Here is a 19,812-nt window from a genome sequence, read left to right as displayed (position 1 = left end):
AGAATTGTTGCCAGCACCCTTAACCGTGTGAAAAAAATGAGACCAATCACAGTAAAGGTCATCAAAATATGCTCCCTGAAAGAGCCCAATCAAAAACATTCTGCACATATATGTATTTTTGCTGCTTAAATTTCTCATTGTCGCACAGTGAATCTGACATACAGGCAGCCAGACAGTTATGCCAGGAAAGAAGAACAGAGTGGAAATAAGAATAGAGGGCTTTGTATCTTCCATAGTTTCTCTTTATATTATTACAAAACTTTATACATAACAGGGCTAAACTCCACACTGTGTGGACAGCACGATAAAGAAACAAAACAAAAAAAAAATAGAAAAGCATTTCTCCTCAAAAAGCATAAATAATATAAGACAAACTTTTTTTCTTAAAACAGATACATTCATATGAAATAATATTTTACTACTACAAAAAATAAATAAGCTGTCTAAAGAGTTTTTGTTCTCATTTAAAATCTTGTGGTTGCAGTTAGGAGTCTCTGACTTGTCCGTCCCAGCTCTGACCGCAGTCTGTATTGTGTCCTTTGTCACAATGTCATAAAAAGTCTGTGGCTGTGCCAGAGCTGGTCCTCTCCTTCCCCGTTCCTGCTGCTCCTTGCCCTTGCTTGCTTGCTCCATTTGTGTGTGTGTGTGTGTGTGTGTGTGTGTGTGTGTGTGTGTGTGTGTGTGTGTGTGTGTGTGTGTGTGTGTGTGTGTGTGTGTATACATGTAAGTATTTGCATGTTTGTGTGTGTGTATATGCATGCACACTCGGGCATGTGTTCTGTGTATATATGCATGTATGCATGTGTGTTTGTGTATGCACGTGTGTGTGTGTATGTGTGTGCATGTGTGTGTACACTTCTGCACATGTGTGTGCTCAGGTCTCCTGCAGCGGTGGCTGTATGATGTCCCCCGTGAGGCTGCTGGTGGAGTCCCAGCCTGTCTTGTCGTTACAGTCCAGTTCAGACAGACTCAGGCACTCCCAGCGGGACACGGGCCCTTCCGACTCCTCCTGCTGTGGCTCCTTGCCTGTCACACGCAGAGAGGGGGGACCGCCTCGTTATTCAATGCTATGTCCTGCCATGTTTTTGCAGCATTCCCCAAGGAGATTCTTACACAGGGCCAACAAATAAATCCTGCTTGGTTGAGCTGTAATATCCTTCTAAACTGACCCCCAAGATATCCCTGCCCTTTAGTATTCGTGCTTCTATTTTTAAAGGATTTGAACTGCTTTATTAACTATATTTCACAGAATACTACCCTCCTTACATTAGGAAAATACACAGAATTTAAGCTGTGGTAATGTAAATTTATTAACAAAAGAAGCCAATTAGCCACTAACAGAAATAAATTAAACTTCCTAGCTACAAAAGGAAAAAATGGACAATCATAAAATGTGCGTATATACTGTGTTTCCCTATAAAACCGAAGATAAGAAAAAACAGGCCTCACGAATTCTCAAGCAGAAATGGATATACTAGAAGATGATACACTTTCTGATACATTATTCTATAGGGAAGCCACACTAAGAACGGGGTTAATATATAATACACACTGAACTGGTGAGGGGCCCACACTTCAATGATAAAACTAACCCTTTCCAAGGTTGTTGTAAAAATAGACTGCTGGCTAACCTTGTTCCTCTGAAGGGCAGTGCTGGCATTCCCCTGCCTGACAGCAGGGAAGTTGAGAAAGGGATGGGGTTTTTTCCTCCACTGACTCCTCCTCGGCCTTGTCAGCCTCGTCCCCGGGGTACTGCTGGACGCTGGGGGTGTGGCAGCGCGGGGTCACATGACCCAGAGGCATCATCTCTAACCCGTCCTGCTGGCAGGGCGCCACGCGGTGCATCATGGGAAGGCTGCCGTTCGAGAAGGTGGCGTTGGCCTTTGTGAAACACCTAGGAGGAAGGAGACACTCTGCTTTATACTCCCTCTGAAGACACAGGGCATGGATGCCTTAGTTTCTATTCACATTCATATTTACATTAATGATATATTGGAGATATATAAAGATGCAAATGAAACAAAAATCTTACAAAAAATGAGTAAGTGCCCTATGTGGATGATCATTGCGTGTTCTGTATTTTGTGCAGCAAAACATAACCATATCAAATCCTTTTTTACCAAGGGGAGATGTAGAACATACATTTCAAAATGTATATCAATTCATAGTAGTCCACATTATACAACAGCTTCTACTAGTAAGCACATTACACTCGAATCACTTACACAAACAAGGGAATTGTAATCGATATAATTGTAAACCAAGCAAGCAAAACAATGTCTTATGAGACCACTACTATTTGTTTATACCACCTGCATGCTTTAATGAAAAGCTAAATGTAAAAAACACAAGCACTCTGTGTGACTGTCCACAGCCCTCCTCATCCTGTAATTGTGACTAAGTCTTGACTGAATGCGGGCAACTGACAATGGTGCAGTTCAGCTGTGTGTTCTCCATTGCATTCCCCCTGCGCTCTGCCGCTTGCAACACAACCAGCTGTTTCAAACACACACACACACACACACACACACACACCCCTCATAATTTTCCATTCATAAAATAAGAGACATCTAAACCCAGGAGCGACTTCAAGAGCCCCGCCCCCTTTGCTGTAATCAAACATTGCCCCCCAAGCCCCCCCCCCCCCCCCCCCCCCCCCCCCCCCCCCCCACTGCTTGGAGAGGTAAATAAACAGAGGGCTCATTAAGACCGGTGGCTGGGTGCGTGCAGTGTAAACTGTTAGGACCCGAGTCACTAGAGTACATAAACAAGCCTAGCGGGCCTGAGAGGGCGAAACAGAGAGGGAGAGAGAGGGGAGGGGCGAGGGGGCCGATGCAGAGACAAGGCCAGGACAAATCAGCAATACTGGGACAGGAGGAGGAGAGGAGAAGGAAGGCAGGAGAGAGGGATAGGTCCTTGTACAATCTGTTTTTTCAGCTGATGAACAACATGACAGCACAGTAGAGCTCAACAGGTTCACAAAAAGGACGCTAAATTTGCTCACGCTTCACACTGCAGTGAACTTGTACCTGTGCAATTACACTGGTACATCGACCATACATGTTCACATAATCGCTTGTGAGTCATTCAATGAGAACTTAATATCGCCTTCCTATTGAACATTTTCATCATTCATCATATTCATCATTTCTGTTTGCACATCCCCGTTTTCGTGTATCACACATTTAAATTAAAGCCCTTTGTACCTACAAACTGTGTATAGTCTGAACTGGACTACAAGTCCACAAGATTACTCTACTCTGATAGGGTTAGCATTTGTCTGATTGCTAGGTCATCCACCTATTTTCAGTCTAAGTTTAGATCCTAGTATTATTTGCCAAGTACACTAGAGTAGTTGTATTGTGTGTGGAAAAGTACACTCTGGGAAAGTGCTTGGCCAGAATTCCCACACACACACACCAATAAGATGGCCTTTACCTGGCAGATCTGCGTATGCTCAGTAGGTCCAACCAATCACAGCGGGTGACTTCAAAGGCATGCTTGTACATAACATGGCAAATCGTTCCAAAATTCCACATCCAATCCAGTTCAGTTAGTTGATCAGCCTTCCTCTTACCTGTTATTGTTGCAGAAGTTCTGGCAGCTCATACAGTCGGAGGGATCTGATTGGGGCAATGCAGTGTACATTCCACCTCCCTGCCAATGAAACGAAGGGAATTATGGTTAGTAACAGCCCCTATGATTGAGAGGAAAAGTGTAGACACTGCAGGACAGTTAGTGGGGATGGAGGCTCACATTGTGATGGTGGTGGGGGTGGGAGTGCTCGTACTCCAGGGTGCCGTGGGGCAGGGGGCCATCGTGGCCATGGGGGTGGGCAGAGGGGTAGAGCGGCCCCGTGCCATTGAGCAGCGCCAGGCCGTTGGGCAGCTTGTGGTGCAGGTGGGGGCAGCCAGGGGGCGCCATGGGGCCGCCGTGGCCGTAGCCGCCGTGGACGCTGCCGTTCATGCGGCCGGTGTACTCCAGCACGTGCCCGTTCATCTCTGCAGGCTGGTACAGGTAACCCGGCGGGTCGTACTCTGCGGGGGGAGGGGGAGGGAGAGCGGCGGTCAGATGGGGACACCACGCACCCCTGGAGCTTTTGTTTGTGCACAGGTCAGACTTGTTGCGACAGGTAATAAATCTCACAACTGACTGTAGCCCCTGAGCATTAGGCTGCTGAACGCCTTTGACCCCCGGACCGGTAACTACTGAACACTAGGCAGTGTGAACCTTTGGCAGTGCGTGTCAACACAGATTACATACAGTACACATAATGTATAGCATTCACTCATCAATCAGAATAGCCTGATTCAGTATGACTATATGATATACAAAAACTCATAACAAGGACAAAATAAAGTGTGAAAATATTTACTTAGACAATGCGCACTGATTAATAAATCAGTAATGTTAAGTAAATCTTTGATAGCTTTGCAGTACAATGGGAAATAAACCACCTCACAATGTTGAAGCAATGCACCTCACTCACTCAGTGAGTCAGAAATCATGGATATCAACTGTATGAAAGCACTGGAACATAACAGGAGTCAGGGAGAGCACGGGTGTTATAGGCTCATGTCCATGAATGGTTTCACAGCGTGAGAACACGCAGCAGGTCCGGCAGGTCCAGGACTGACACAGTGCTGTGTTTGCACATGCCTGCCAGCAGGGGGCGCGAGAGCAGCCCCACTCGCCCCGGTACTCACTGTGCAGGCCGCTCTGCTGCCGGTTCCTCCACAGACACATAGCGATGAAGACCAGCAGGATGAGCACCATCACCCCCAGCACGCTGCCCACAATGAGGTACAGCAGGCCCCCCGGGGCGGTGGGAGGCTCAGGGGGGTACGGCCCGGGGGGCGTGACTGGGTGCTGAGGGGGTACCCCCGGGGGGAGGCGAGCTGCAGAGAGTGAGAGGAATACAGACGGAGGGAGGTGAGGGGATCAGAGGGACTTCTCAATCTGCAAAGGCAGCCCTGGCCTCTCAGCTCTGCTGCCAACAAGCACACAACCATCCATGTCCTCTCTGTCCTTATACAACAGCGCACTTTATCAATGACGTCGTCTATTTTTAACCCATCTTCACCAGGTGGCCAGGATTAAGCTACCAGGTGAGAGTGGCTGCCCACTGGTCTGTAAACCCTCAGCCTGCCTCACCTTTGGTCTCACAGATCATGACGTTGCTGTACTCGCTCTCCCCTCCATCGTTGAAACACTGCATCTTGATGTCATAGGAGGTCTCTGGCTGGAGCTGGCCAATAAGGTGCCACTGCTTGAGGCCTGTGGGGGGCAGAGCAAACAGCTTTTGATGCTGTTCCAACAGCCCTGTCCATTGTGACTTTAACCCCTTCTCTCCCTAACCCAGTCCCCCTTCCCTGCCTCTCTGTATAAGCTTCAGGAGGGCTCCAGCAGTTTCAATACACCAGACAGCCTCCTTATATGGCTGCTGAGAGTTTGTTCTGGCCTGGTTCCAGCATTCCCACTGCGCACACACACACACACACACACATATATACACACACACACAGATTATTATGCAGTCTTGCACACAGAGACCACAACAAACACTATAGATTGCTGCACCAAACAAACAAACACACACACAGGCCTGCATACAAACTACACAGATGGAGCTGCACCAGGCTTTCAGTGAAAATGTTGCCTCCACAGAGATGAAACTTTACATTTCAAATAGATATTTCGCAGATAAATGTTTAAAACAATGGTCGCTGGTTTGTCTGTGGTCGGACACCCACTCCATTATCCAATCTGCTAATGTTTGTATTAGACCTCAAACACAGTTTAGAGAACAACTGTCATTAGAGCATTATGGGCTCATCTTCAGATAGCAAGCACATTGGCTGATTTCTTCACCTCATATCTTCATAGATCTGTCTCTTATCCCTGCTAATGCCAACATCTAAGCTGTTAAACCACCTGTCTCAGTCAGTAACAAACCCCTAAACAGGCACAATACACCGCACGTACATGCACACACACGTGCGTGTGCACACAGATACATATGGATGCGTGCACACACACAAGATAAATCCAGAACTCTTACGTAGTTGCAGGTGACTTTTTCTCAGGGATACACCCTAAACATGCCTATTGCGGTCTCCCAGTGTGCAGAGAGAGGGGCGTTATCGCCCCCAGTGACGGGCTGGGGGACAGCCCTGCTGCCCGGGCTTGGTTTTTAACATTCCTGATGGCAATCTGAGCCCCTTCAACCGCCAGGGTTTAGGGTTTCAGTTCTGGGCCATTAGTGAGGCGACCATTTATTAAAGACACATTTTACACTGGCCCATTACCCAGACCCGGCGTTTGCCGCACATCAATCGACGGCTTGACCCCTCCTCACCCCGCCCTGCCCCAAGCGGGAATGCGTTCCTGGTGGATTTGCCCCGGAGGTTACCCCCCCCCTTCCCCCACAACACCACAACCTTATTTTGTGGCCCGCTTAAAAATAGCCTGGGGAAGGTGCTGGGAGAAGTTGATGGGGTGTCCCAGTGAAGGCTGGCACCCCCTGCCCTCGAGAGGCAAAGGCCTACACTCACCTTCCACCACATCCCTCTTGTAGTCGCTGTCATTGTCACTGTCTGTGGGTCTGTAGTAGATGTAGAATCCCTGGATGGGAGTGTTGTTGTTACTGGAGGGAGTGTACTGGGGAAGAGAGAGAGACATTTGCGCGTTCTCATCAGACCACAGGATAAAAACGCATCCTAACATTATATGTTGTATGTTGTAATGATATATGTAATATTACAGGGAACGAAAGAAAACTGCTGACAAAGATGTTTGTTTACAGACAACGATAGAGGGTAACTAATCCTAAGAGCAAAAAAATCAGATACATGACGTGCCCTTCTGTCTCCCAGTTTTTCTCAGGTCTAAAAATAGCCCCTGCTATGCCCTACGTGTACCGTCCTGAACAGAGCCGGCTAATCTCCCCGGAACACTGCTATAATCACAGCAGCCCTGGGTAATTGGACGCCTGATTGCGCATCGTTTGGGCATGGGGGCATGAGAAACTTCTTAATGGCACAGTCTAATCGACAGCATCGTTGAGACAAAAATCTGAGCGACTTGAAAAGAAGGACAACTTTCCAGCAAAGACGTGGCCCTGGCTGCTGCAATAACCAGCCACAGCCCTCCCCCCTTCATCCCAAAGTAATGCTGCTGGCTGGTTCAGGAGCACCTCCTTCCCCTTAACCTCCCCTAGTGGTGACTGCTGGTAGTGCACTCACAGTCCAGCGCAGCATGATCTGCGTGTCACTGACTGCGTCCGTGGAATCGATGTGGGGGCCGGCCACCGGGCGGCTGGAGAAGGGCGGGCTGACCGCAGACACCTGGTATGGCCTGGAGGGGGAGCTGTGGGGACTCTCTCCGTACATATTCATGGCGATGACACGGAACCGATATGTGGATCCTGCGGAGGGGGAGTTTTTGGTAAGGATACGTGGATATGCAAATATGCATGCACACTGCATTAATCCTCAGAAGACGGTGTTCCCAGTGGGCAGGGAGTTGTGGCCATCTCACCTGGCTCTAGGTTGCGCACCTCCACAGACAGCTTGAGGGGGGAAATGTTGTCGGCAGCGGTCACCCATTCGGCACTGCGCCCCTGCCGCCGGTACTCCACACGGAAGGCGGTGATGGGAGAGCCCCCATTGGCCCGGGGAATCCATGTGACGTACACCGAGCTCTCAGAGGCCATGGAAATGGTGGGCCGGTCTGGGGCCTCGGGCACTGAGGACAGGACCAATCAGACGCTGAGTTTCAGACTGATTATGATCATGACACGACAAAGCTGCAGGAATGCATTTGTGCTAGGATCCCAACCACACTGCATAAGGATACACTGAACAAAAGGAGTAGGGAAAGCCTCATTTGTAAAGTATCCATTAAATAGGTATTACTCTATTGAGTAAAGCACCACATTTTATTATGTTGCTTATACAGATGTGTTTCCTTCTGTTTGTATCAAAACAAAATTATTTAATCTGGCATTCAAAAATAAAGGACTACCTGTATGTACTTATATGGTTTATAGACCCACAAAGTGGAATGTGAAATGTGTTTTTCCCCCACATGCTGTCTTCACAACATTATTGACTGTAACAGTCACCCCCACATAACTAGAATAATAACAGGGGCCATCTTTATTGAAAAAAGCCATTGTCTTTCAAACAAAAACATAAAGCAATTTGTTATGTTGAGAAATGTGCAGCCCTTTTTGCATGGGGAAATCTCTCATCTCTCTCTGTGACAGATCAAACACCACATACAGTACTGAGTAAGCATGCTGGAGCAGGATGTACTTACTATTCAGGCTCTGAGTCAGAGAGAGATGGGCAGGGAGAAAGTGTGAGAAGAGAGGGGGTTAGTAAAAAGACTGAAGAACAGACAGAACTACAAGCACATACAGTACATATACCCACACACACACATACACAGATGCACGCATGGACACACACACGCACACACACGCACACGCACACACACGCACACATGGACACATAGACACACAGACACACACATGCATACCATCACCAAAAAGGGCAAGCATGAGTGTGCGTCAAGTAAGCACATGTATGTGCATGCACTTGCCTTCCTACATACACTTCACAACATCTCGCCCAGTCTAGTGTGCAAAAACCGAAGCTAAAATTCAACTGGCAGAACATTCCGGCGAAGCAGAGAGACAAAACAGACACTGTCTAAACATTTTGCGCTGTACCACCCGATCAAGAGGAGCTGGCAGCAGCCTGCAAGCATCTGGAGCCAAGTTCCAGGCAGAAACAAACTGCTTGATGCTCTACTTTTTCAGCACTGCGGCAGGAGCCTCTCCTCTTGCCCTTATTCTATTAGTAGGGGTATACGCTGTTATACACTGGCATCTGGGGTAGCAGAGTGGAGTGGTGGGTTTGGGACTGGCTCGTAACCAGAGGGGTGTAGGTTCAAAGCCCAAAGAGACATTGCTATTGTACCCCTGAATGAGGAACAGCAGGAAATGTACCCTGTTAAAAAGTGGATAACACCCAGAATGTGATCTGTGTCAACAACCCAGGGGTCTTCAAAGTAAAAGAATACTGGTAAAATGCTCCTGAAATAGAGGTGTCCGCCACACAGATTATCTCATCTTTGCCTCTTTCACATTAATAGAGAGCAGAGAGACTTTGGGAGGGGAGCAAAAGTCTGCTCTGCATATGACTCAGGATTTAACAGATTTTGTGGCTGGTGAAGTCAGAGAAACCCTGAGGAAATGTACAGCCCTTTGTACTAAGGTAGAATGATGGCAGTGAGACTTTCTGCTGAAGTGCTTAGTACTTGGAGTACTTGTACTGCTCTTCCACAGAGGTAGGCCTGAAAGGGCTATAAAACTGATTCCCGCCAGGTTGTCTTAAGAAGATGATGAGAAGTGAGAAGGCCCATGCTTTGGTTCTTACCCCTGTCGTGTATGACCACCCCAAAGTGTGTGTTGGAGCTCTCATATTCCGGCACCTTCTCAGGCAGGGACAGAAACGGGGCCTTGGAGGGATTCTTGCTGGAGGAGGTAACCCTCTCTGTGGAGAGAGAAAGAACCAGAGCAAGGACACAGAGAGAGAGAGAGAGAGAGAGAGAGAGAGAGAGAGAGAGACAGAGTGAAAGAGAGTAAGGGAGTGAAAGGGAGAGTGCACAGATTACCTCAGAGCATTGCTTCTGTTGACGCAAAAAGATACTGACTCAGTTACGGTCTGTAAACACCGTTTGATTTAGACTCTACAGGAATTTCAGCCGTCTAAAACGAGCGCCTGCCTTGAAAAATGACCGTAACGGCATTTAGCTTTCAAACACAAGCCCAGGGCAAGGGACCATTTCTCATCTGGCGCTCCACGCGCAGACGGTTGCTGTGGACCCACACTGCCACGGCGCACGTACCCTTGCCGGTGCGGAAGGTGAGCATGGCGGGCTGGCCGTCCCCGGCCGCGCTGCGGGCCACCATCAGGACCTCGTAGAGGCTGGAGGGCTCCAGCTCCGACAGGCGCAGCGTCTTCTCGCTCCCCGGAACGCGCACCGTGTGCCAGCCGCCCACCAGGCTGCCCGAGTCGTCCAGCTGCGGAGGGCGCGTCGCACACAGGCACGCGCCAGACGAGGACAGGCACACAGGCGAGACGAGAATGTTAGGGCCTTTTCTTCCGAGCCGGCTGCCCGCACACTCCTATACTGACATTTTCCCTCCAGTGCAGAAGGAGGAGGCCCGAGGCGGTAACGTCAGAAACAATAGCCCAAAACGTGGTCATATTTTCCAGTGTCTGCAGTACAATAGAACTTGCTGTTAAGGCGGGCACAAACAAGAATTACAACTTTGTCAAATGCAATGCGTCACCGGAGTAAACATGCTTCAGATGGCCAATTCCTCCCCCAGCAGGCCCCCACCTCCCGCCTTAATAACCAGACTGGACAAACATGTCTCTCAGCCTCTCTTTCCGCTGCCATCCTAGCCGTAGCCATGCTGACCTGCTGCTGCCCCTCTACAGTATTAGAGTTTGTGCAGCAGGCACCCTTGTGCAGTGCCCTTCATATTCCGCACACTCTGGAACACAGTGGGATTTGTAGCACTGAAGTATTTAGCATATACACGAACCCATGCCGCTCTCTTTAATATTGCAGTTTTCTATATGCTGCCCTAAAGATCTACTTTATTCTTTGTGTCATACGATGGGCTTCCTCACGTTTACGCTTAATATTACTTTTATCACTGCGTTATTTTTGTTCTATTAATTTACCTTCTCCAAGTTGATTTAGCTGGCTAACTATTTTATGCAGCCAGTTTTTTTTTTTACTTTATAGCTCCCATTCATGTCTGTTACACGAACTGAACTGAAAGCATGCATACTGCATTCAAACATATGAAAGACTGCATTTTTACCACTCTAAGGCCATATAGCAAGAAGAGAATATGGCTAATCTGCTACATTTATCAGAATTTGTTTTAGCAGACCTTTGTATTAGAATCAAAGAATACCACATCTACATACCTATTTGTCCTCAAACTACAGCATTATGGATCCAATAAAAATATTATATCATCAACATCAAATGGAAGTGGATTACGCCTGATGTGTTCTGTACAGTTACAGTACCACTGTACTTCATCTAACATTAATACACACCAAATTAAACATAAATATAGCCTTTTACCAGCACCAAAATGAACCACTGTAAAGACCTGCTGGACTTATTAAGTAAACAGTAGGTGTTCAAAAGTTACAATTTCCCCTGAGAAACATGGCCAGTTTGTTTGGTTCATTCTGTACCTCCCTTTTTCTGGGAATTTAGCCAGATCCGTCCCTACAGAGACAAGGCTGGATTCAACCACACAAACAAAGGCTCAATGGTTGGTGAGTGTGCATGACCCTCACCTTGCGGTACTTGACAAAGTAGGCGCTGATGGGGCTTCCCCAGTCTCTCCCCGGCCTCCACTCCAGGTCATACACATCAGGTTTGTGTGTCTGTGGTGGGCTGGTGATGATTGGCGCCTCTGGGGTGGGCAGGTCACTTGTCCTCTCAGTGGGCGTGGCCTGGTCATCTCCTGGCTCCCCCTCTGCTAAAAATGGTTCCTCCCCCTCATCGCTCTGGATTGGGTGGACTGAGGGTGCCACGTCCATAGTAATGCCCACTGTGGTGCTCTCCAGGGCTTCTATCAATCAAAGAGATTGAAGACATCTTATTGGTTGCCAGAAAAAATATTCCCACCCTTTTTTAATAGGTAATCTACCCAAGTAAGTAGTTTTCCCTCACACCAAATTAGTGTAATCCATTGAATAATATGACCATACAATTGGGAAAACTATGACTACACTTATACAGCCTATGCTTCTGTAACAATGTTTTCTTCAGAAGTCCAACACCCATAAAAATGTTTTGAAAGCACTGACATTTGCACTCTCTCTTGGACATCTTCACAATGCCGCTGAAAAGCAAATAGCTTCACTCTAAGAATACTTCTGCTTTTCTAACCACAGTGACCCAGAAAAACGATGATAAATGTCAATGTAAGAGGATCTGTTTTTGTGTGCTCTGTGCGCACCAGTCCGGAAAGCCTGCAGAAAATCTCCAGATTATGACAGAGTGCTAGCGCAATCCCATCAAGGTTATTCATGCGGCTAACAGGAGCGGGACTATGAGTTTATGAAACAGGAGCCAACAGGCAGACCTCGACGGTTTTCCACACTGGGAGCATGACTTTCAACGAAGATTAAAAAAAATATATATACCAGAAAACCTTGGTCCATACAGGAGTACATACAATAACGCTTTGTTTGCTTTTCTCATTACACATACACTGCTGCTAGAATAGTCCACCTGGGAAATTTTGCAAGATGGGAACTATATTATGTCTGACACTGGTTTGGCAGTTGAGAAATGGAGTTTCTTCAGAGGCGTTTAGCAGATAGTACGTGTGCGGGCTCCACATGGCGGGGGTGCCCCCACATTGCTAAATCGTTAAAGGCTAGGAGAACAAAAGAATCTAATTTTGAGATTCAAACTGACAGAGGGGAAGATTATCGCGGCAGGCTTGCTGGACCCCGGGTCCTGGTTCAGGCTGTTTTGGTGTGTGTCGCTGGTTTATTTTACAAAACAAACAACCGTGGGGCTGGTAATACTAAACGAGGCCTTGGGCCCGTGGCCAGCTGCCGTGCATTCCACCCACTGGCCATCAAAATACCAGAGAGATCCAGACCCCTGAACAACCTCCACCCCCACACACTCCAGTCTCCCTCCATCCTTACTCTCCTACTCCCCTCCTTCAGCACACGCCAAAGCTGTGGCTACACACACTCACCACAGGGAGACAGGTACAATGGGCAAAGCAAAAAAAGATGGTAATATTTGAATTGTTCGCTGCACACAGTTAGAAGTGGCGATACAAAGCTTCTTGAGACAAAGAATGGCGCAAAATTAAGTTCACATCTATAAAGCAGTTTTTAAATGACTTACCAACAGTGAGAAAGGCTTCTGCCTGCACAGAGCCCAGTTCGTTGGAGGCTTCGCAAATGTACTTCCCGGCGTGGGCCAGAGTGACGGACTGGATGTATAGCGAACTGCTTCCCGGTCGAGACATAGTGAGATGGGGAGGGCTATCACCAGGGGCCCTGGCTGCGGCCTGCGGGGGCTGGAGCAGGCGGGCAGGATGCGTGGCAATGGGGCCAGCATCGTTGTACCAGCGGATGATGGGCAGGGGATGGCCACTGGCATTGCAGGACAGAGAGACATCGTCCCCCTCCTGAAAACTGCCACTTAAAGGTGGGGACAGAATTACCGGTTTGGAGATCGAGCCTGGGGGCAGACAGACAGACATACACACAGACACAAAGACACATGGACACAAATGAGTTAATGTGATTTTATGGGTTCTCAAAATGACACTTTAGAACTACGCCATTCAAGGGTACTTAGAGTTGCACTCCATGCATTACCTTACAGTTGTAATTGACATGCACATATAACTGGGGCTTGGCATTAAAGTGAAGATTTCCTGAAAAAAGTCATGCGGTATCTGGACATAAACTTTAGAGTAAGTGTTTAGCTTAACATCCCATGCTGGTGGACAAATTGAATTCTGATTCATACAAACATAGCACGTCCAACTGAACACTTTCTCTGGGTTGCATTTTCCTCCAGAACCACTCTCTGTCCCTTTTAAACCATAACCACCTGCATACTAATTTATACTCCAGCTGTAGTTTTCCTTTTCATACCTTTGATTCTTGAACTCTACCTATAACAAGCTGATGTTAAACAGTAATTTATATAGCAACCGTGGGTAGCTTTCCCTGGTTTGTATTTTAAGGTGGCTAATATGCTTTACTGTATGCCAGAAAAATAAGCCAACAAAGCCATGGGTGGACACTGAGCTTTTCACAATATTCCATGAGTCAGAAGCAGTTGATTCATTCCTGTATGTGTTATGTGGAGTGCATGTGTTAATAGATAAAAAGGGGATTGGGCCTGATGCTGACAGCCGGGGTGGTCTGTCCTCCATCATAACCTTGTGCAGCCACTCCCCACATTCCCGTGTCTGACGGCTTATCCCTGATGGAGTGCACAGAGCATGCCGCTCTCACGGCCAGCGCTACACGGCCCAGGCTGCCCCCTCTGGCATCCGAAAACAAAACTGCTGCGCCAGAGAACGGCTGATGGAGCTGTTCTCAGGCAGGAGGTGTTAACCCTCCGCTGCAGGGACTTAACGGCCGGCACGTGCAGCCGGTGAGGTCATTTAATTGTCTTACAAAACCAAACGGGCCTTATGGAAAAAGAAATATTGGAAAGAAGGTGGTTTCCCCAAAGCATGTTTCTGTACATAGGGGTACGTACCTGACTGGACAGTGAGTGTACCAGCTGACCAAATCCCGCTGTCCAGCAGGCACTGGTACACACCCTGATCCTGTGGCGTCACGGAGAAAATGCGGAGGGAGGAGCCAGAGATTCGGTGGCGGCTGGAAGGGGTGACTGGGTTGGCGTTGAACAGCCAGGTGATGTTGGGGGCAGGGTTCCCCTTAGCTATGCAGACAAAGCGGACGGAGGAGCCAGAGGCCACGGACTGATCTGACAAGCCACGCAGCTCTGAGGCAGGTTCTAGGAGAGAGAGTGGCGGCTCCGATTAAGAGATACATTTACACACTTAGGGTACAGGTATTGGAACCACTGCAGATAGAGTCACCTACCAAGCACATTCACGGTGTAGTTTGCACTGACCACGGCACCACTCTCTGTCTGGGCCGAACACTGGTAGTTCCCTGCGTCGCTCTTCTTCACCGAAGTCAGCTGGAGGTTGTTGTGTACCAGTTTGTGACTAGATCCCAGCTCCACTTCCTGTCCATCCTTAGTCCAGCGGGCAGTGGGGTGGGGACGTCCCGCCAGAACACACTCCAAAGTGAGGGACTCGGACTCAACCACACTGAGGTTCTGGGGGACAACAGGAAACAAAATCCGGACCGGGGAGGGACCATCTGAACCTGCAGGGGGGAGGATGGAATGGATCAGCCTACTTGACGTACACACTAGGACATAAAAATGACAAGCAATTTAATAAGCCAAGTGTCGAAAAGTGGCTGCCTTTTTTATTAGGTGTTAATACTACTGGGAATGAATACACCTGTAATAACTGCCCAATCCATAAGTCATAAAAACTACTTTGGCAAGCAGTGAATAAAACTGAATTAAAAAAAACAAAAATCAAAATAGTGTAAAACATTACCTCAACTAAATGCTCAATTAAGAAAACTGCAGTGGGGAAAATGTGGGACGTTAGAGAGCTGGTTTCAACCTGACACACCCTTAGCTAGACTGAGGGTGGGGGAATGGTGGTGTCACAGCAAAATGCACCCTGACTCACGTTTGACGGTCACTCTAGTGCCATGGGCCTCCACCCTGTTCTCCCGGGTGATGGGGTTGTATGCGCCGCATTTATACGTCCCCTGGTTCTGGGGGGACACTGACACAATCTGAAGGTTCCCAGATGGAAGGATTAAATATTTATCTGCAAAAACAGAGAAAAACCAAGTCCTTGGTTATTCAAACTTTGAGACACTAAACTGAACATTTCAAGAATATCCTTGAAACAGTTCTGACCAACTACAGTATATTAAAGTTAGCTGAAGTGTCACATGAATAAACTGTCCTCCCGCTACCAACAGAACAGAAAGTTGTTTATTCAATGTTATGTGATGTGATATTATGTGATGTTTACCAGGGTGCATGTGCATGAATAAGATCTAGCAACCAGTCAAAAGGAGAGGACCTGAACTCAAAAACTGGAATAAATCCAAGTATAGTTAAAAATGTATTTTCATCTTTCAGACAAGGCAGACAAATAATCCATGTCTCAGTCACCCAGTGTTCAGTGCACATGGCCCATCGCTACATAAAAATACTTTCAGAAGAACGGCAAAACACACCTGTGGACTTCTCCAGCCACTCCCCTCGCACCCGAAACCGCGGCAGGGCGGGGGGGTCGCTGTGCGGCAGCCAGCACTCGATCAGCGCCGTGCCACCCTCCTCCACTGCCAGCGAGCGTCGCTGTGTCTCACCAAACTCTGAAATCTCTGTGAAGGGGAGAGACAGGCCTGCAGTTAGGCACAGGAGCTGTGGATCAGGCAAACATCAACACCTTCCATGAGCGATGACTCCATTTTGAATCTCTGCTGTACCACTGCATGTGAAGGCCAAGTCTGACTTGGGCTCCCAGAAACAGATGCTGCATGTCCATCAGGAGTCCAGTTCAAGGACTCTGGCAGAGTAAAGTGGCCAGCGCTCCCCCCTCCCTCCTCTCTTCCTCCCTCGCAGCCAGCCTACCAATACACAGGAAGGCCACAAGCTCATTAAGGACCCTGTTGGAGAGGTGCCTGGCACTGTGCCCGAGTCAAATCCTACCACTTCCTCCAGCCCCTGCCACCCCCCCCCCACCCCCCATATAGCACTGACAACACGTGTGGCTGTGTGTCACCAACTGGATAAACAGCCCTCCGTCTGTCGAGACAACTTCCCCTCTTTCCTCTCATAGCCTCCCTGGAGAACGTGGATGTGTGTGTTTGTGGAGGTATTATTTTGCACATTCTAAGGAGCGTGCGTGAGTATAAGTGTGGGTGCAGTCCTGACAGAGGGGAGGCGTGGCTCCGTACCTGCGATGGTGACCTGGGCGATGCGGCTGGCGACGGCCCCTGCCTCCCAGTGGGCCACGCACTGGTACTGCCCCGCCTGGCTGGACTGCAAAGAGGTCAGGGTGAGCGAGCCGGGCTTCACCTCCACGCCAGGCACCGCAGCCGGGTCCAGGGGCAGCCCCATGAAGCGCCAGGACAACCGCACGGAGGGGTTCTGCACTGCGCAACCCAGGTGGACTGTGCCGCCAAACCGCTGTACGGTAGAGCGGGGCTCGAGGAGGAAGGACAGGGGCACAGCTGCATGCGACAGAAAAAGGCACAGACGAATTTCAACATGGCTATTGCCTTAATGCTCATCAACACATCACTGTACCATGAATCCTTCCACGTAGTTGTGCGATTTTGACATGGGAGGTGACAGGACATACTAGGGCCACAGCTTGTACTCTTGAGTAGGCCACTTAATGAAAATTGCTTGAGTAAATATCTAGCTTTCCATAAAAATGTCTGAGAACAAGAAGACCAACTCCAGAGAAAGACTTTGGTTGTATGTGACAGAGACATACCAAATGGAAAGGCCTTCAATGGCCATTTGAAAAATGCTTTGGATCACAGAATAGCCCCATGATCCTCCTAAGATATAAATCTTTATGTTTTCTAAGTCATCATTTATTTATTTTATTTTTTTTTTTTGATGAAAACATTCAATGACAGACCCCCCCGCAAAAAAAAAAAAAAAAAACTGCAATGCCCAACACTACTCACCTAAGCAGCCGACTAACAAGACCTGGCTGAGGCATAGGACAGTGGACAGGACCCTCCAACCGATATCCATGGTGCACCTTCACCCCTGCACCCGCACACACCCCCTCCGCCCACACACACCTGAAACACACAGCAGAGAGAAGACTTCCTCAATCCCGGGCTCAAACACTCAAAGCAAAACACTGGACAGTAAAATGAAGAGAATACACAGACATAAAAGGATCCTGTGCAGAGAGAAGTCCAGGGAGAGAGTGTGGTAGTGTGGTTGGACGCTCCACATGTTTATAAGCCAGTCTTGCAAAAGTCATCTGCTTGGTCAGAGCTTTGTACATCGCATCAAACATTTCCCTTGGAGAAAATCTTCTAATGCTTATTAAATTGAATTATTAAATGTAAAGAATGCTACTGTTGTACATGCAAAACAAAAATGAAGGGGTGACAAAGCAATATATTTTCAGTCAGATACCCTGGGTGCCTTTTAAAGGTTGAGAAACATGCCAATGGGGTATGACTCTCCACAATATTCCGACGCCACAATGGAATCTACTGAAAGTTAGTTTGCCTCCAGGCAACACAGCACAGGATCAGAGAAATCAAACATACCATCCACATCCACTCTACTCCCCCAGATCCAAACAACACTGAGCCACGCAACACTACACCAAAGGCAATCTTTCTTTAGGTCAGCCTACAAGTGGACACTTTCTTCTGCTCTGGCCACTCTAAGAAGCAGGCAGTCTCCAGCCAGCCTGGGCTTCCTTTCACTCTGGCCCTACTTTCATCCCCTCCGTTTGCCCTCAGCGGAGCGACTGTGGAGAGCTGGTCCCTTCTCTTAATATCACCCATGTCACAGTGTGCTGCCTCCACTTAGGGTCAGTGTAGCCTGAAGCACTGCCACAGAGACCCACAGGAAGACCAGAGAGAACTAAGGGAGGACACAGAAAAGACCTGGAAGGGACATAATTAGAAACATTCCTCTTTCCTTTTGAACCCCCCTCCCTACCCCAAACACTCTCTCTCTCTCTCTCTTTCTCTCTCTCTCTCTCACACACACACACACACACACACACACAGTCTCCTCCTCTTTTTCTCAACCAGTAATCCTGTCTGGCTTTGATCAGAGGTTTCTGGTATGAGACTGCGGTTTTGAGCTTGAAAAAGATTGACATTGGCCATCCAGCCAGGGTATTCACACTCACACTCTCACACACACACACACTCACACTCTCACTCTCTCACACACACACACACTCACACTCACACTCACACTCACACTCTCTCACACACTCTCTCACACACACACACACACACACACACACACACACACACTCACACTCTCACACACACTCACACACTCACACTCTCACACACTCACACACTCACACACACACACACACACACACACACACACACACACACACACACACACACACACACACACGCACACAGAGCTGAAGCTCAGGTCTGTACTGTTGTATGGAGAGAAGGGGTCCCTTGTCAAATTAAAGATATGACAGCGAGGATAGGGTCCAACCTGGGAATCTCCCAGATATCACTGATCTCTTAAATTCTCCAGGAGTGCTCTGTGACTCACTGACATCTCTCATCAAACTACTTTCAAATGTTCTGTGCAAGCAGAAAACCCACACTGGAAACTAGACATTGCTGTAATAACCTTCCTCTTCATTCTTCTATCTGCATCAAATCAAAATAAGTCCTTGCTTTTGATTCCAAATGTATAAAGAGCAGAAATCAATTTACTCTGACAACCTGTGTTTCTAAAAAAGCATGGCCTTTTGAAACTTTTTAAACATACAACAAATTGTGAAGCACTTTTTGGAGGAACAACCCCTTCCTGAAAATATATTTTTCCCTTGTAGAGATCATTCTCTCTTCTGCACAAGGGAAAACAAGTCTGCAATGGGATACATGGGACGTGTGGGGATACCAGGCATCTCAACGGCCCCATTACGCAAAGCTCAGCTCAAAGCAGGGGTAGATGCACCCCCACCTCCCCAATATCCCCTCCCCAAGGAACTCCCTGGGGCAGCCGTGGAGGAAGACGAAGGAGGAAACGCAGGAAATAATAAACTCTCTCAGCTCCCCGCTAATGCCCCCCTCTCACCTGGGGTTCAGGGGTCAGCACGGAGCAGAGAGCACAGGCAAGCCAGCAGGCTTTGGAGTGGCCTGGGTCAGCCCCAGCTTTGACTGGCAAGAGAGTGCGGGGGGGGGGGGGGGGGGGGCAAGTCAAGCCTGTCGTGGTTCTTAGTTTAGCTGAAGACTCTCTGCACATACCAATTTACAGCCACACAGGTCTACCTGACATGGGACCACTGTTGCTGAACTTTCAAAACCCTGCATCGCTGATGAAGGTCATAATTTGCAGCTAATTACAGTGATTCAA

At 48.2% G+C, this 19,812-nt stretch overlaps 1 protein-coding gene across 1 annotated transcript in view; it reads right to left on the bottom strand.

Moving 5' to 3' along the window:
* Positions 1-813: 813 nt before the first annotated feature.
* The window catches only part of LOC118774718 (cell adhesion molecule-related/down-regulated by oncogenes-like), a 35,271-nt gene continuing 16,272 nt past the window's right edge, over positions 814-19,812 (bottom strand). Inside the window, exons 2-20 of the mRNA XM_036524163.1 lie at positions 17,409-17,528; positions 16,665-16,940; positions 15,942-16,088; positions 15,380-15,523; positions 14,709-14,999; positions 14,359-14,619; positions 12,982-13,320; positions 11,403-11,680; positions 9,919-10,093; positions 9,447-9,563; positions 7,540-7,746; positions 7,245-7,426; positions 6,555-6,660; positions 5,155-5,277; positions 4,707-4,898; positions 3,757-4,037; positions 3,578-3,657; positions 1,632-1,894; positions 814-1,026 (exon numbers count right to left, since the gene is read on the bottom strand). Coding sequence (XP_036380056.1) covers positions 875-1,026; positions 1,632-1,894; positions 3,578-3,657; positions 3,757-4,037; positions 4,707-4,898; positions 5,155-5,277; positions 6,555-6,660; positions 7,245-7,426; positions 7,540-7,746; positions 9,447-9,563; positions 9,919-10,093; positions 11,403-11,680; positions 12,982-13,320; positions 14,359-14,619; positions 14,709-14,999; positions 15,380-15,523; positions 15,942-16,088; positions 16,665-16,940; positions 17,409-17,478 — 3,684 coding nt within the window. The 5' untranslated portion in view covers positions 17,479-17,528 and the 3' untranslated portion in view covers positions 814-874. The remainder of the gene's footprint in view (positions 1,027-1,631; positions 1,895-3,577; positions 3,658-3,756; positions 4,038-4,706; positions 4,899-5,154; positions 5,278-6,554; positions 6,661-7,244; positions 7,427-7,539; positions 7,747-9,446; positions 9,564-9,918; positions 10,094-11,402; positions 11,681-12,981; positions 13,321-14,358; positions 14,620-14,708; positions 15,000-15,379; positions 15,524-15,941; positions 16,089-16,664; positions 16,941-17,408; positions 17,529-19,812) is intronic.

The sequence above is a fragment of the Megalops cyprinoides genome, chromosome 3 (assembly GCF_013368585.1).
Source record: "Megalops cyprinoides isolate fMegCyp1 chromosome 3, fMegCyp1.pri, whole genome shotgun sequence".
NCBI classification, from domain to species: domain Eukaryota; kingdom Metazoa; phylum Chordata; class Actinopteri; order Elopiformes; family Megalopidae; genus Megalops; species Megalops cyprinoides.
The sequence above is the reverse complement of the archived record's forward strand: the minus strand, read 5'-3'. Positions and strand labels throughout refer to the sequence as shown.